The sequence below is a fragment of the Protopterus annectens genome, chromosome 3.part1 (genome assembly GCF_019279795.1).
Source record: "Protopterus annectens isolate FY-2018-M chromosome 3.part1, PAN1.0, whole genome shotgun sequence".
Classification (NCBI taxonomy): Eukaryota; Metazoa; Chordata; order Ceratodontiformes; family Protopteridae; genus Protopterus; species Protopterus annectens.
In genome coordinates this window covers 1320298907-1320318028 of record NC_056732.1, presented here as the reverse complement: position 1 = coordinate 1320318028, position 19122 = coordinate 1320298907, and the positions used below count along the sequence as shown (strand labels likewise).

At 36.8% G+C, this 19122-nt stretch overlaps 1 protein-coding gene across 1 annotated transcript in view; it reads left to right on the top strand.

Annotated features, from left to right (window-relative positions):
- Positions 1-3538: 3538 nt before the first annotated feature.
- Positions 3539-19122, top strand: part of PIEZO2 (piezo type mechanosensitive ion channel component 2) — a gene marked incomplete in the record, with an annotated part of 2710318 nt that continues 2694734 nt past the window's right edge. Inside the window, 1 exon segment of the mRNA XM_044067359.1 lies at positions 3539-4341. Within this exon segment, the coding sequence (XP_043923294.1) occupies positions 4278-4341 (64 nt within the window).

Here is a 19122-nt window from a genome sequence, read left to right as displayed (position 1 = left end):
ATGAATTAGTTTGATATCCACAAATGACATATAATTATTTATAAGTTTCCAGCTAGCTGTGCTGGCAGTGCCTCCTTTCATCACAGTCATCACACAGTCTTTCTTCCCTAATCACACTGTACCATGTGATAGTTGCATTTTATGCTGGTAGCTCCTGAAGAAACCAAAACTTCAAAGGTTTTGTTTAGTTTGAAATACATTGCCTTTTAAAGATCTCTGCTTTGAACTGAAATATCAGCAATGTCCCCATTTCTCTAACACGTGTACATACACACACACACACACACACACGCACACGCACACGCACACACACACACACTTTCTTATTCTGCTCAAAACTCCATTAGCCTTTGACTCTCCTAAATGATGCACTAGACACTGCACTTTATTTACATGATAGTTATTCACCTATTTGTTGCATCTTGTTGTTTCAGTTGCACTTCTTTGCTTAGCTTAGGTCATTGTAGCCCAATACATCTGGCTGTTCTACTTGTTATGTATCTGTGTCACTTATGTCTTCCTTATCTGGACATTACTTTAGTATTTACTGTACTGCCTTGTGTCAGGGCTATGGCTGAAAAGAGTTCATTGAACAATTCACACAAACTAATTTTCCTCCAAAATGAAAGGAAAAATGCAGACAGACAAACATATTTAGGTATACTTAAATAAACTTTAACTATGTACATATTTATACATTTGGTTACAATGTAAATTAGTTGGGCTGATGACCATTATCAATGACTAATTAGTACAACATTGTCATCGCTCGTCCAAGCAAATAATTGTACTCATAAAGTCTGATTTAAATAAATGTCTGAAATGCTGACCACATATTTTCCACAGCTTTCACCTTCCTTGTTTATGACCTAATCTTAACATACCAGTCTTATTAAATAATTGATTTTTGACTGCCTTTTATTGCTGAGCCATAGTTATGGATCATAGCCTGTGTGTGTGTGTGTGTGTGTGTGTGTGTGTGTGTATACGCGTGTATGTGTGTGTGTGTGTGTGTGTGCATGTGTGTGCATGTTCACCTTATGATTAATATTTTAACTCAGAAATGTAAAAATATTGTACTAGTTTTATCTGTTCTTTGTAACCAATACCATTTGCCTACCTCAGTGCAAAAATCACAGCTGATAATAATTAAATTAAAATCGTGCTCATAGCACAATGCAGAGTGGCCAAAGCTTCAAACCCAAATACATGGAGTTCATCCAGTAAATGAATTATTTATTACCTGATAGAAATAAACATGAAATAGCTGTTCGATTATGTCCATACTATTAGTGATTTATATGTGTAATGAGACGGCAAACATAGCTTTTTAAAAAGAATCCTTCCTGACATGCAAATCATAATTCTTGCCAACTCAAAACCCTCTATACACTGTGTGTCCGTGTGTTTGTGTGTGTGTGTAACAGGATTAGTGCCACTTGGCTAATGGACACTTTTCAGGCTAGAGCCAGGTGGTACTTGTACTACTAGCGGAAATTTGGCCAGGGCGCTGGGGAACGTCCCCTCTACTTTTTGATATATTGATGTGATCTTTTATACTTTTACAGTCATCTGAGCTATCACCAACTATTCATACACATAACTATAGCTATCTACCTATCCATCTTTAGATATACAGACATATATCTATCTAGATATAGATTTTATATTTCTCTATCTATATATACATAAAGGTATGTATGCACACACGCACACACGCACGCGCACACACACACACAATCTATATCTAGATATCTATATCTATAAATAGATATTGATACAAATAAAGATATATAAAGATATCTATAAACACACACACATACATTTATGCGTGTGCGTGTTGCTCTGTTTGTGTATGTGGGTGTGCATTTGCATTTCAAAAGCTCTTCAGTTTAAAAGATGGAGTGTCCAAATAAAGACAGTGGTCAGACCTGCGTTCTAAATCAGTAAAGCTGAAGTGCAAATCTATTTCGCAGAACTATAGCTGTATCTGTGGACTGTTTGTTATCGTCTCTTGCTAAGGGAGGCGCTACGACTCTGCAAAATAGCAGACTTGAGAAACGAACAGGGGGAGTTAGTTACTGAAGTATCTTAATGATGGGGTTCAGGTGTTTAATTCTTAAAGGGCATCCATTGACTTATCTCGTTTAAAAGCGCACGTACATTGAGAAACTAGAAATGCTATCGTTGGACACTCTTAAACAAAATACAACACTTTCTTGTTTGCTGTTCCTCCATCACTGCTTATCAATATAATGCTACCACACTTCAGGAGACACACCTTTACAAAAACTAACATGTATATGAAGGCATCCAAAAGATTTTAATCTGGTAGCCACACGCACCGCAAAGCTACAGAAAAATAAAAAGGACCATTTTAAATAATGCGTCTCACATATTACATATGCAGTTTTATCATCATGTTAACCCAATTGATTGGCTACATTATTGTTATTACTACAGGCGATGTAATCATTACTTTTAATACAGATAAGAACATTAAAAAACATGCCTAATTGCCACAGTTTGCTTATAAGTAAAATAGAGCTGGCCGTTCGCATTTCCCAGCATTATTGCGCTTCATATATTCTAAACGAGATACAACTAGACGCAGGTCAGGATGCTTTTAAAAAAGTTAAGTAGCACTATCCTCTTACCCCAGCTCGCCAGTCTTCACATTTTTAGCAGCCAATGTTTACAACCGCTACTTTTTAACTCTATTTAAATTCAGTTATATTCTAAGGAACTTGCTGGTTTTGTACCTCTCCAGTGTAACTCATTACGAGGAACGTTCCACATTCTGGGTCTTCAAAAAGTCCATGTCCCTCATTGTTCAGTTGATAGAGTCAGACATGCATTAATTGCAAAGAATTTTAATTCTAAATCATATTAAGTCATCAAAAGAATGTTTAGAAGTATAAAGTAACGCATCTAACCATTCTTTTGAACTTCCTAGTTGAAGTTGTCAGTACCCGTTCCACATTTTACCTATTTGTTCCACATTATGAGAGGAAATACTCCAAATTTTGGGAGATGGAAGGTTAAAAGCTATGGTTGTCATAGTTTTATTCGCAGAGTTTCTGTTTATAGCCATTCGATAACAAAATATGGGGCTACTTGGCTACTGGCCTGTTTTTGATTTGGTTACCTACTTATGTGCATTTATTATTATTGCATTCCACTGTTGTCACAAAATCATGCAGTAATACATTTTTTATTAACGTTTACTGGTCTGTAAAGTCAGGATTTCTGCTGTATCAATGACATTATTACAATTAGTGGACACAGAAATCATTCTTCTCCAGACCCACAGCCTTGCAGCTGCCAGACCTCGGTCACCCACAGCTGGCCAGAAACAGTCCGGAGGAGCAAGCTAATATGGGCGGGACTGTATGCTGTAGGCTTGCAATTACTGGCACATCTGCGTGTATTCTCCGCCGGCTGATTGGAGGACACTGCCGTCACTCTATGGACTGTGTAGAGGCCGCTGCTAAGACAAGTTGTGGGGCGGGCCGCTAACTTTTCATTGAGATGGAGAATTGTGCAATGTGATGGGGGATCCAAAAGAGCATAGGACAGAGGCTGCAGTTGCGCGAATCTGGACAGCAAACAGCAACCGAGGTAAAGAAGGATATCCTGGAGTTAATTAAAATAAATATGCAGCGGTCAAGTACTCAATCTCCGGATTCAGTTTTCAGACAGTACTTTTATAGTTAGAATTTTCATATAATCTAACAACTTTTACAGGACGACAACGTAACAACTGCAATCTAAGCTAAGTGGGTCAGTTGCCACACGTTTATAATCTTTCTAGAAGGAAGAAAAGGAACTGGAAGAAACTCTTTACTGCCCACAGTCTTTGTAGGATCGCAGTCATGACTCGTTTAATTAGTGGAATATAAAAGGTTTTGGTTCCGTTAACAGTTACACACAGCAAATTGTATTGCATCTACCTGCCTCTCAATGTGGCCCATGTTGACACGGATAACTAAATCATTACTGGTGTCAAGGAAAATAAATTCACATGCTTTGGGTTAGCAGCTAAAACAGTTGCACATACATGCATGTGGACAGTGCCTGGTTGGACTGCCCCATAAAATGATCCACCAAGGGTGAAACATGTATCGATTATAAGCAGGAGTCGGGGAGTAATGCTGCGGTATCTGCTACCGAGACAAGACTGGACCTAAACCCGATGGGAATCTGCCTGGTGTGAGCACAGCAACTCATTATTGTGTGTCTAGGGTCTGCTGAACTGTTTCAAACAAATAGCAGCAATGGCTTCCGAAGTGATGTGTGGTTTGATTTTCCGATTGATACTTCCAATTTGTTTAGTGTCCGGTAAGTCTTTTTGTGTTTTTTTAACCAGTTGGCTGTCTGTGTGACCTTTCTACACTTTGTTTCTTTCCTTAATTATTCACCTACTTACTTCTCTTCTTGCTGCATCAGCAACATCAGCTCTTAGTTTATAGCCCATCAGTAACACAAACCGATACTTACTAAACTGCCATATCAGTTGTTTCACACCAACATTTTGTACTAGTATAAATGACTGAGCACTTTATATTATCTGTTTACAGTGGACAGTGTAGCTAAACATTACATGTATACTACATATATGCATCAGTTTTATTTTAGGAGAATTACGAGAAGTGGTCTGCTACACTATTATGATGTTTCAGATAAATTAAAATATAAAGGCACCTTGAACATTTCCATCAGCACGGTGATGAGTTAGGCCATGGACTTGAGGTGCCTCTTGACCTGAGTCGGTTGCCAGATGTATGAAATAAACATCTTATAAAGCTTTCCTGTCGCTGAAACTAAAACCAGACACAAATTAAAACATTTGCCGGATCTGGTCAGTTGGGCAACCATTAATCACAATGGGTTAGGAATCACGTATGTTAAGTCCCCTGATTAAATTTTGTGGGTAGGGAATGCACGGATCTACCTGCTCCCATGTTATATCCAGTTGTTTCATATCCAAGTTAGAATATATCTTGTTGCATTTCTTCTTTTAATGCTCAACCAGTTACACAACTGCTCTTTGTATTGTACTAACAAGATTGTAGCTAGAACCAGTTATTGGTACCCAGAGATTGTTTTAAGAAGGTCACATACACTGTAGAAAGGCATAGCCTTCATACTTATTCTAAAATTACTTCAATACACTCGGGTACCACTCTGTTTTATGTTTCAGTCTTAAGACTTAAACTGACATTATTGTTTGGCATTGTATGAAAAGAGAAAGGTTAATCAAGTGTTGTCTTCTATTGGTTTGGAGGGACATTTTCCAGGTGAAGGGGTATGGGAGCACATACAAAAGTCATTTGCAGAGCATCGGATTGTCTTGAAGTAAAATGCTTGTGTTGTATCTGAATGAGTGAACATGTGGCTTAACAGTACCTGTCCGGATAGGGAGACAACATTCTAGAAGTGATGTCCTTCTCAGAACTGTCTGCTGCACCTAAGGTCATCAAACACAATTTCATTATGTGTGTGGACAGAGTAAATACGATGTGGTACACAGCAGAAAATTATTTTAATGATTTAGGTACTCTTTTTGGCCACAAAATGATAAACCCTGGGATGTCTCAAATTAAGATTATTGTGCTAATCTAATATAATAGGTAAATTACGTCCTTGCATAAGGGATCAGTACAGCCATGGCGGGATGTATATAGTGCTTCCAGCAAGCAGTGAACGAAATATTTCCTTAAAACTGTATTTAGATGAACAAAACTTCTGTGTCCTACTCCCATCCCAAACAAGGCTGTGTGTGTGTGTATGTATTACAGGAGATATGTTTTATATTTTATTAGACACCGAAAATGCTTTTACATTGCAGGCTAGGGGTCAAACCACACACGCGCGCGCGCGCGCACACACACACGCACACACACACACACACGAGTTAGACTAAGTGACTCGCTAGGACATCTAACTACCATTCCCAAAGGCAGGCTGTTATACAGATATAAGGTATCACAGGGGCCACCTGGGCGGTTTCGAAAATGACTGTCACTAACAAGTTACTTTGCACTAACTGGACAGTATTGTCTCGACTGGGGTTCATGTAACAAGAATGTTGTAAGCGCAGTTTTCTCTTTGCAGACAAATATGATTAAAATAAAACAGTAACTGTCTCAGAAATTTCTGTCAGTCACAACTTTAATTCCATGGCGTGTCTTGCCTTCTAAAACCAACCCTTAAGCAAGATTGGGGTGTGATAGTTTTCGCATTAAATGTAGCGAATTACAGATAATCATCTGAATATCAGATGTCTTGCAACACCCAGTCTGACGATTTATTGTAGGGAATCACCTGTCAAAATAATTTAATTGTCGGGGGGAAGTGGTTTGAGGACTGGAATTATATATATTTCTGTCAAGAATAAAGTGGGTTTTGACTGTTATTCCTAATCAATGTGATTATCTTGTATTTTTTCACCGTTATACAGTTACTGCTGCGTTGTAAATTCCGGCTGTGATAAAATCATGACTTGCAAAAGTTTCCTGCCTCAACGGGGGCAACAACCACGTTGTGCAGATTGCTTGTCAATATTGGATTACAAATATTTTTAAATGACTCTCGTCCATGCTGAAGTTACCAAAATAAGCCTGCTTCTAGTCCACGAATATGTTTAATTTGTAATCAAACTTCCATTTCGATTGCATATGAAATAAGTTCGGTATGATATACAAAACCCAGAAGTTGTTAATTAAATGCAATTGCTTACTGGAGTAATTTGTCTGAGGATCGCCCCGCAGTCTAACAAATACTGTGATACATTGCAGGAGGACAAACGGAAAGCATGCATGTGTGCGCACATGATAGTGCATGTCTCCACCTAAGTTTTCTTAAACAGAAGCTGAAAATGGCTGCTGTTAGCTGATAAGGTGCAGGCGGCATAAACAGGCTTAATAACTGGTCAGTGCTACTAACACAGTGAAGCAGTCTGACGCCCCCTAAATGCAGACATATACAGGAATTTTATTTTATTTATCTTTTATTTAAAAATACTTTGGGCTGTGGGATCTTTAAAAAGTAGAACATCTTTAGCTGATTTATTTATGTTAGATCATAAGAAATATATATGGTTAACTTAAGTTTTATTCGCACAGTTAAGTTAGTAAAAGGTTGCTATCAGATCAGATAACATCATGTAACAGCTCCAGCAACTACCAAAGTCCAGAAGTGGAAGAAGATCACTGCACAATACAGTGGATGCATTTTTACATAATACTGCGCGGAATTATTTGTTCTACAACAAGGATTAAACAATAATAATAAACAGGCATTTAACTTGCCAAAGATCTTACTTCTCATTCCAGTAAAGCTGATTTTTTTTCTCAATTAAGACTGGAATACAAAATGCTGTTTTTGTAATGCTCATCTATACGCAGCAAGGTGCGTATAATATGAGCTGTTAATGGGCAGCGGGCACTCGGCTCTTCTATAACTTTAAAAAGAGTAATGCTACTGTTATAGCACTGTGAAATAACATCAGCCTGACAAATGGGGAACATACTGCAAACAAGCCTGTAGTCACAACTTCCTTGATTTCAGTAGTACATTAAGGTACACATTTGGTTGTGAAAGGGATATGATGTTGTCCTCATGGTGGCATTTAATGTACACCAACCGAATATTGTACTTCATGGTGTGAAAAAATGCAAACAATGCTGAGTAATAGAATAAAGAATATGAATGTTTGCAGCCTGGTCAGACTGAAATGTACTCACCTGAGTTATTTGATACTTTTAGCTTAAAAGTGTATTGTTATATCAGTTGCAGTATATTTTTCAACGGCACTGTGGTATTTGTACTGCATTGTTGGATTCTTGTGACAAGAGCTGTTCTGAATGAAATATTAAATTATTGTGGTTGTTTATTGTGCCATATGAGCTCATGAATGCCTTGAAATGACATTTTATTTCCAGTTGAACAGTTATCATCTGTGACATCTAAAAAGGATGGATAATTTGAGTACTGGTTATCTGCTTTGAATCTTAAAACATGCTTTTCATCCTTTTTATCTATTTATTTGCCATTATATAGCATATCAAATGGCTTTCAAGATTTCATCAATGATTAATTAATTCTATTAAACATTGGTGTTAGCATCAGTATATCCATTACGCACCTTGCATCTTCACGGTGCTGCCTAGGTCCAACAGAGAAAGGACAAGACGACTGAGAGAATTAAAAGTATTTCTTCTCAGTTGAATGGACTAGTTTTGTGCAAGACAGTAAAGTATGCATGAAGCCTGACGTAATATTATTTATACTGAAATGTTTCTAAGCTATAGTATGTTTGAAGAGGGACCATTTAAAGTTCTATAACTACTGCGTAATATATTGAAATTAAGACTTGTAACTTGTTACTGCATAGGTGCTGCAAATGTAACACTTTTAGTGAGCTCAAGTCAATATTTATAGGTCAATATGCTTGTTTTCACTGAAGTTACTGAACAGGATGTGCATTGGGAAATGCATTGGAAAAGGCTTGGATTAGCAAGGTGGCATGCTTTTAAGGATTGTACTGCAGCTAATGCCAGGCTTAACAGCATTAGCAGTTTTTGGATCAAAAAAGAAATGGAGTGCAACCTTATTGAGGGACACGTTTCTCTTTTTGTTTATTTAATCTTTGCTTTTTTTTCCAAGTTAAGTTCAGGTGGCACTTTACAGAAACATTTGTTTCCAGCTGCTTTGGGAGGGCTGTAGAGTTGTGCATTAAACTTATCAATTTTTAAACATTTTTTTGTCTTTTTTCAGTGAAATGTTGATAGGTGAGGTGCTGGCTTGTAATGATAGTCACATGTTTAGATGCCCACTCTTCTGTGCTTACTTGCTGTACCAGGTATGTCAGCTTGGATTCCAAACTGTTTTGGATGACAACAAAGCTCCTTGCCTCCTCACTGATACCAAGAAGCATGCATAAAGTGTCTCATCACCCATCTCCTGAGAATAAAGCTGCAGCTGGCTGCTAAATCGTGTCCAAACAAAGTGTCCAACAACTCTCAGGAATCGTGCTACAAGCCAGGATGCTGGCACTGTATGCAGTTATTGTGACTTTACAAGGGTCATCATATAAGGGATTTTTTACTTCTTATGCTGAAATAGTGCTGTCATCATATACTGAAATTACTACTACAGAAAAATAACCATAATGCAGCAACAATGGGGCAACATGCTGAGTGTACAGTGGATGTTTTTTTATAGTACACCATTCTTTAACTCAGTAACATATCACATTCATTGGTTATGATCATTGAATGGAAGACTGCTACAGTCTAACTCACATTATACAGTTTATGCAAAAAATGCAGGCGTTCAGGCACTTTGTGGAATGTATGTATATGCAAGCATTACACGGTTCTCACAAATATCAACTTGCAGATATGTTCTGTAAAGTCTCTAAATCATTTATGTAGAAATGAATAGTGCAGAAATGAAAATGAATGTTGATGGTGGCAGTTTTTTTTTGCGGTTATTAAGGAAGAATTGAATGTGGTAGAATAAATAACAGTACAACAGAACACCTATGGTTTACTGGTAGCAATGCTAGACAAGATGGATGGAGTCATGAGCTTCTTCTTGATACATATTTGTATATGTTAATTGAAAATGTTAGTACTGATATTCAAAAACCTCTGTGGGTCAGTGAGAAAGAAAAGAGAGAGAGAGTGGAAGGAAGGGATGCAGACAGACTGGTGCCTAGAGTTAGCAACTGCTTTGCTAGCTCAGCTGATAACGTAACCTAAAGACTATCTTGTATGATCTGATTTCAAATTCACCTAAGGTGCCTATGAATGTTATGGGGTAGATAGAGCTATCTAAAAATGGCCATTCACTGTAGTGTAATTAAGAGTTAATTGGTATAGAATAACCCCCATTCAAATCCTACTGGAAATTTTTGTTGAAAACATCTGTTTTCAGTTACAAAACTGTAACAAGAGCAGGGTACTGCCTTGCTAGCAATTGTGAAGCTTATGACTGCTAAGTAAGTGCAATAAATGCAGAGAGAAAGGAATCATGAGCCAGAAAGTATATATATACATATATATATATATATATATATATATATATATATATATATTTTTTTTTTTTTTTAATGTGATTAACTAATGAGGTACCAGAATAAAGAATGTAATTGATGAACTGATCAAGAGACAAAAGAGGAGTGGGTCATGCCAGTACTAACAGTGATAGGGTGGGGATATTTAAAAATTGATAATATCTGAATAAGTAGAAATAGAACCACAACCAAACCGAATGAGTGAGACAAAAGGATCAGTGTTTGTTAGGGAAAACACGGTCACTACCAGTTCATAATTCCTTTGAGAATATTGAGCACAGCACATGGGACAGAATATTATTTATAAGTTAAAGTTAATTATAAAGCTTGTTAAACTACTCAAAATGGAAATACTGTTGTAGCCCTTGTATATACATTCTTAGGACATGTTGTGACTAGTCAAGCCTATTGAGACACAGTCAGTGGTGCGATGATTAACTAGAAGCCATTTTATTTAAGGCTTTTACAATAAGTAAGGATTATTAGGACAAAATAGAAAGTTAGCTTCACCATAGACATTAAAGCATAGGCAAAGATGTTACAGATGTTTGGCAGTTTAATACACAATAATAAAGTTATGAGCTTCTAATGACCCTCACTGTATACTCATGTGCTTAGGCTTCTCATTCTACCTTTGCCTACTGTGTGGGTTTGAGTAAGTCAGTTATTTAGAAAGTGCTCCTCAGTTACTTCTAAAATAAGACACTTGTATTTACTGGATTTACCAGATTAACAAATGAATAACATAAAATGACACACTGTAGATCCTAAGCAGCGAGCATACAGTAAGAAAATAAAGGCCATACAGAATGAAAAGTAGTCTGTGATTTCAACTGCTCTGAGTCTAGACAACAAACAGTTATTGGGGAGATTTTTTTTCAGCTTTCAAAGAGGAACCAAACTGAAAGAAGAAAGAAAGATAGGAACAAACAATGGCCATCAAATACAATACTTTGAAGTCATATATCTGCTTGGTGACCATTATACTTCTATCATCCTCCGCAGATTCTTATTTTCAAAGGGCTGTTTTGTAATTGCTTTCACTAGATGCGAAGTGCTGTATATGTGATCACTTGCCTTGGCTATTCAGGTTTCTAGGAGTAAAATGCATCATATTCGAAAGCTTAGCATTGTCAGTAATGGGTTTCACTGTCCTTAATCGTGTTGTTAATGTCTCTTTGGAGATATCACATAATTCTTTCCAAAAAACAGATCTGACTGATGTCCTAGTAGCATTCAACATAGGCCATGTTTAACACAGTCTCTGATCTCCATTACTGAGAAATTACTTCAAGGCTATTGTTCCTCATCATATGCCCTTAATGTATACGGAATTAGACATATTTCTGAACACAGTCTCCATTCTAGCCCCTATTTAAACTTATCTATGTAACACATACTACACAGAAATGCCTATTATCAAGTTGAGGTCTCTTTATATGACTTGCATAGAGATAATTATTGTGAAAGGACTTTGACAACACACGTACAAGGTACAGGATGTTTGCCCTTGCAGTAAAACAAATCAGTTTATTTATTTGTTTAACTGAATACTTAAAAAACCTAAGCACTTCTTTTGTTACAAACTGAAAGAATAAAGCAATACAATTAAATGACAAATATAAAATGTAGCTATGGTGAAAAACAAGCATATAATAGATTCAGTAACTTAGTACATGTAAAAAAACAGAAATAAGAGCCAGTAAGTAGATTTAGATAATCCTCTAAATAGATAACAGTTTCATAAATTTGTAAAAGTGTCATTTGAGTTGCATGCCTAAAGCAGGAAAGGTTGCAGAGGACTTGAGTAAGAGAGGCAAAACACAGTATGGCTAATATTTTGGGATGAGTCCTCAAAGTTGCCAACAGATCTTCCACTAATGACCTTAGTGCCCTGACTGAGGCATAAGGCACCAGCAGCTGTTTTAAATAATGAGGACATAAGTTTTGGAGGACCCAATAAACATGAACAATGGATCTTATAACCATGAAATTAAAAAATAAATAAATAAATAACAACAATCTCAAAAATAGATCTGGCAACTACCAACAAAGAGGCCATGTTCCAGAACAAAAGCAATATACAGCAGAAAGCATATACCTCAGACAGCAGCTTTGCTCAAAATTTTTTATCTGCTGCAGTTGTGCCAGATAGCCAGTTACTCATGTTGTAGATGATATCAAATTAGTCCTCATTACAGGGTCCAGTGGTGGAATAAGGTGTCAAATCCAGTGATCGTCTTAAACTGAAAGTATAATACCTTTATAGTTGGTATGTGGGCCTTCAGAGTGAGTCAGTCATCAAGAATCACGTCAAGATCATGGGGCTGTAGTGAAAATTCTAATTCATTTCACTGTTTATAAAGCAAAGAGGAAGAAGATGTAACAGATGGACAGTGGCTTGTTTTGCCCAGCTGGTCTCAACCAGTTGTCTAATATTCTTGAAAGCAAACTCCTGGCAGTCTTCAGGAGTGAAAACACTAAGGAATCACTCTTGATTGAAGGAAAATTATAGGCAGATTATGATTGGTAAAAATATGTTTTCCTTGCACTACCTCCCTAAGTTGTATCTTGTACACCTTGAGCAATGAGGATGCCAGAATTAAGGAGTGAGGTCCTCTACTTCCTAGCCATACCTCTCAACCTCTTAGAGCAAGAAACCTGGACAAAGCCATGAATACAAGTGGGATAAAGGCCCCCAAATAGGGACACTTTTTAAATATTGGTCTTACAAACTTAGGAAGTTGATAGAATAACAGGTTTTGTGTTAGCATGAATTTTCTGAAGGATATGAAGTCTGAAACTCAAATGTCTGTCATTATTTTCTAAATGCGGTGTTTAATGATTTACCACTAATTTGCCAGAAAAACCACAACTAAATGAAACACAGACCAAAATATGAGGCCAAAAATTTGGACATTCTGCTAAAATCTGTATAGTTGAGAGGTATGCTGCCAGCAGGTGACTATTGGGGCTTTCGTTCTTGAAACCCTCAATGAATGACCCAGAAGATAAGATAACAACTTTTTAAACATGGTGCCAGAAAGTCCACAATATCTCATTTCTATATTCAGAATAACATGGGCCATAGTGTGAAAGTCTGCAATAGAAATTGTGATGAGGGTAGGATCTAACCATTGATTTTGAGCCACAAGGAGATTATCACTGACCCAAAATAACATGTGTCAGTGCTGTAAAATAGCATGTGTGTCAGTGCTGTAAAATAACGTGTGTCAGTGCTGTATTTGTATCCAAACTGTGGTGGCATTAATGGAACAATGCTTAGAGATGCATGTGTACAGATTGGAGCATCCCTCCCACCCTTCCTTTCTTCCTTCCCCTACCTGTTTCTTCCTTTCTTTCTTTCATTTCAGTTCTCCACTTTTAGTTACACTGTTGAAGTATAAATTAAGTATGTAATTTAGAGTCTTTTGAAAAGTAAAATGTAGAAATAACAAAAGAAGATGGGTAATTAATGTAATGTATATACTAATGGAAAACAGTATCAGCACTAACAACTTTTTCTTAATATTCTATAGACACCATTTTTTTTTTGTATCATTGTATTGGATAGTACCTGTCAAAACCACCCTTTTGGCAATCCACCCCTGCCACCCTGGCTATCTATAAGCAATTAATGCTTAATGGCAGCTTACAAAGTGTCAAACCTTTCTTTAAGAATTGGGCTCACTTGTTGTTGTGTCTTTTGGCTTTTCCCAGTTAGGGGTCGTCACAGCGGAACTCCGGTCCGCTAATGATTGGCAGTAGATTTTTACTTGGCGAGTTACCAGCTCTGACTATGCATCTTATTTAATTAATATTTAATTATTTAATTACTGAAACATTTAAAACATTGGGAGGTCACTATCACTAGTCAAAACAGCAATACTTCCAAAGTCAATGAATACAAAAACATTTTTTGGGGGGGGGCTTGTACACAACATGGGTAAGTCCCCACATCCCTTAGCTATATCCATCCTTACAGAAAAGGAGAAAGTGAGGATGGTGCAGCACTTACTGTCTTCCTCTTCTCTAACTCTAGCCACCATGACAAGATGCTGCAGTCTTTTAGGCTCTCCAGTTTGAGCATTAGTCAGCTAGCCAATAACAAACAGTACGGCTTCCTTTAAAGACACAGTGACAGTATACCATCTATCATTAACTGATTGTTTAAAGTCAGCTTGTAAAGTGTCTAAACATCAATGTTCATAGGTTGGTACTAGGCTATCGCCCCTAGGGCCTATACAAGCCTAGCCATAACAATTCCCTGGCTGTTTCTTCCCACAATATTTACTCCCCTGGACCCCTGTGTAACAGGGCGTCTGACGTGTTCTGTTTTTAAAACAAAAGAACATTTGTCAGACAGTTTGCATGGTGTCAGTAAATAATTGATATAGCCCTCACATTACAAATATCCAGAAATATTTTTTTCCCAAAAAGGCACACCTAAATCATGCAAAACAATGGTGTCACACTTTAGGTAGCTGATATTCAAAATATTGCAGGATAATCTGTACAAATACTGTCACATTGGCTGATAGAATTGGTTTAAGGCAAAGGGGTAATGTCTAGATTTCAAAGACAAAAAACATGATACATTAAAAGCTGCTAAAAAAAGAGATTGTTTTTAAAATTAAAAATTGAAAAAACAATGAGGTGAGATAAAATGTAGCCCACATTTTTAAATAACTAGGCATAGATCTTGTGAAAACATTTCAGAACTTGTCATCAAATCAAAGTTGCATCTGACATTTTAGGATGGAACAAATCAATTCTGCTTTACCAAAGCATATACAAGATTAATCAGAAATCATTAAAATGTTTGACTGGCAGGTAAGATAAGTTATGAAGTCACTACCTTAAAAAGAATTACTGAGCGATAGGCAATCATTGGGGTCTAGAGGACACAACACAACCCATTTATTTATTAACTTAAATATTTTTGTTATCTCAGTAAACTAACTTATCCATTCCATCATTATGCAAGCACTGTAGACTCACACTGATAAGGTTACACTGAAAAAAATCTAATAGCTTTACTTTACTTGGCAGCAAATCAGTTGACATAAAAAATAGATTTTGTTTTGTTTTACTTCTCCAGTAAATGACTTGTTCCCGATTCACCCATTTTCAGACATGACCAGTTATATGCATCAAAGTAGATGGAACCAAAATATGCTTATAGTTTAGCAATTTTTATATACTAATTCAAGATAAAATCCATATTTAAATTTAACAATTGCAAACACAATTCTGAGAATATTTGGGTTATAGTGGCTGAGCCTGTACTTATCAGTCTGACCTACAGATGGAGCTGTTACGCGGGATGACCTCATGGCCATGCCGCATCACCATTTTTTTCTTTTTTTCTTATTTATGTTTTGATTAGTGGGGCAGAGCACTGATCACAACATGACCAATTGCGGGGTCAGCCCATGTACCAGCAACAATGTAACAATTATACTCAGCAGGCGAACACAAAGGTAACACAAAACAAGATGAAAAGAGAGTTACTATGTACAAACTTTACACAGTACTGAGGTGTACATTTTACAAATGCAAAATTAGCATTGGAGGTGTAGCAGGAAAGGAGTGAAAAGAAGGTTTATCCTTGGAAATTGTAAGGGGTAACACAATGTGTTTAGAGGTTATAACAAGAGATAAGTAATGGTAATAGCACAGGGTCCAAGGAGACGCACAATCTGATTACGGTAAAAGTTGTAAGGTGACGCTGATCAAGGAGAAGGAGAAGCTATACAGATATTTTTTCAGGAATCACAAACATAATACTGGTGTAAATGGAGTGTGCATGAAGAACATAGTGCAGACTCTCAGCCAGGTCCAGCATAAATACATACAGACAGACAGAAGTGCTGGGTCCATGGACTTGAGACAGACTCTTCAGGCAGTGCCAGCCATACACTGAGACCAAGTAACAAAGATCATTAACGCTAAATGTTAGTGAATCACGTTATCTTGTCTGGCTGTAGTGGGCCCCATTTCAATTAATTGGCATTTCAAGGTATTTAATTGGGTAGAGTCTACTCCCTCCGGATGATGTCATCCCAGGGAGGCGGGTTGGATTTTCTTGTTTGAATTAGGTAGGACAAGATGGTGATAAGATAAAAGGCTGGAACATATGAAACAAAACAAAAATACAGGGATACTTAAATATTGGATTTGATCTTATGTACAATGACTTTATGTTTTCTGGCCATGCTATTATAATAACTTCATGAACAACTGAAATGGCACAGAAATTTGATTGTTGTTATTTATCTCCAGACACTGGCAACTGTGGCATTATCCTCAGCACTGCAAACTCTCTTTGTATTCCTTCACATATGCTCTACATAGTGAGATATCAATGTGCATTCATTTACCAAGCTTATATTGTACTTGTAAGTTATATTTTTGCAAAGACACTAGCATTCCTTAGAGACAGATACTTTTATGCAATGCTTTTCGTAGATGCTTTATATTGGTTTATGGTCTGACTCTACTATATTTTGACAACCAGATACTATCATCAGTATTTCTTTTTGTACTTGTGCATAATGTGTTTACAGATATCTTAATTCTCTGGAAAAATAAGCTATTGGTTTAGTCGCTTGTAAAAGCACTGCACCTAAACTTTGCAAGATTAAGAGTTAAATGCTGTAGTGATTATATATGTGAGCAACTCCAAACAGTTCACTTGTTCAGATGACCAGAAGCGTACTGCATTCATGCTTTTCAGGCTTCTGTCACATTGGGTAAGTTGTGGATAAATTTGAACAAATACTGCACATTGTTAAGAAAATACATAAGAAATAATTTGATAGTAGGTTTTTATATGGTAATATGTTCTTTCAACTTGTGAGCATCTGGATGGAGTGCATTTTCAGTTAAGGCATGACTGTTATATTTTAGAAAAGTCATACAAATTAATACTTGTTCCACTTAAGCTTTAAACCTGAGACTTTGCTCTGTCAAGCAATTTTATTAGATGCAAATCTTGTTCCTACTTTCTATCACCTCAGACTTAAATGCCATTAACTATGATGATTAGTCTGTCCAGCTGTTCAACTGTAGTTGTTACTGACACTGAAACACTTCTAGAGCTGATGAGATCTCAAATGGTAGCCATAAAAAAATCCATATCAATCTAAAGGGGACTTGAAACTACATAGCTTGGAACTAAACTAAACAACAACATCCCCTCCCCAATCCAACATGGATTCCATCCCCGGCACAGTACTTCTATTGCACTAATTTCTTTCTTAGATACCATTAACAAAATCCGTGACTCTGGCTATATAGCATCTGCACTCTTTCTAGATCTATCTAAAGCATTTGATTCTGTATCCCATTCTGTCCTTCTTTCTCAACTTTCTTCCATAGGGTTGTCTTCTGAGTCCCTTAACTGGTTTAAAAGCTATCTCTCTGATAGGCAACATGCCATCATATGGCAGCTGTCTATCTCTCCCTACCTTCACAACCCAACCAGTGTCCCACAAGATTCAATCCTCGGTCCCCTTCTATTTAACTTATTCATAAACAACCTACACCAAACTATACCACATACCTCCCTAGTCCAATATGCAGACGACTCAACCAAATTTATGCTATTCACCTCTAAAAAAATATCACTATCAATATACAAGACTTTAACATTCTCTCACTGAATTCAATAGAAATTGAGTTCATTTATAGTGCAAAACTTTTAGGAGTCATAATAGACGACAACCTAAAATTTGATTTACATATTCAATCCAACATCTCAAAAATCCACAAAAAACCTGGGCTTCTCTACAGGCACAACAAATTTTTCTCCTCTTCAACAAAACAAGCCTTAGCCCTCTCCTATCTACTTCCCTCTCTAACCTATGGTGCTCCCTTATTAACTAATCTGCAGTCCTCCTTGAAACTAAAATTAGAGTCTTGCTACAACAAGATTGCCAAATTTGCTTCTAACTGTTGTCATTCAATCCATCACTGTATAACCTTAAGAAATTTTCAGTACCTCAGATTCCCACATTACCTACTATACCATCAATTAACTACCTCTCACAGACTTATTTACAAACCTCAAGACTGCCCTGCACTTAGCTTCTTATTTTCCCCTTACTTCCCCATTCGGTCATTACGATCAGAAAATCAAAACCTACTACAGATTCACAAACCTAACCTACCTGGAGGTAAACTCTTATACTCCTGGACTATTGCCAGATTTTGGAACAATCTCCCCTCCTCTGTCCATTCTGAAGAACATCCCATTAAATTCAAAACTGCCCTACACAAGCAGCTTCTCTCCAAATGCTTATGCAACTGCCCCACCATGTCTAATGCTATCACTTCTCCCCAAATTCAGACCCAGTACTGTCTCTCTTAACTATCTAACCACCTACAATTCTCTTTTCCTCCACTTGAACTGTCACTGACACCCTAGCAACCATTACTAATTATTTTATACTTCACTTTAAGCATACCAACCACTAACTATAACCTCATGTAGCTTCTGCTATCTGTATTTTCTCAGCCTTCTTATCTTCCCTTTGTACTTAATATCTGATATTGAATCTACAGTTGCTCTACACTCATGATAACTTTGCTCAATTTCATTTGATTTTCCTGATACTTTATTACTGTTTGAATTTATTTATTTTTGCATAGTTTAAATTTACTTAACTTTTCTCTTATTGTATTGCTTTATTGCCAAATTGTAGTGACTCTTGTAAATATTATGACTACCTTGTTGTAACTACTTTGTACTATACTTCCTATGTTGTTTTGTACATAGCCAGGGAATTGTTGTGGCTAGGTTTGTATAGGCCCTAGGGCCGATAGCCTAGTACCAACCTATGAACCTATGAACCTATAAAGGAAAACAAAACTGAATAATTAACGCAGGGCGAAAATGTAGAGCAACGTTTCTGAACCGCATTTTAGAAATATAAAAATATTTACAAATGAATGTTATAGGAGCACTTATCAGTGAAATATTCTTCACTCATCTAGTAAGCATACACATACAGTTCCACAGGTTCAATGTATTA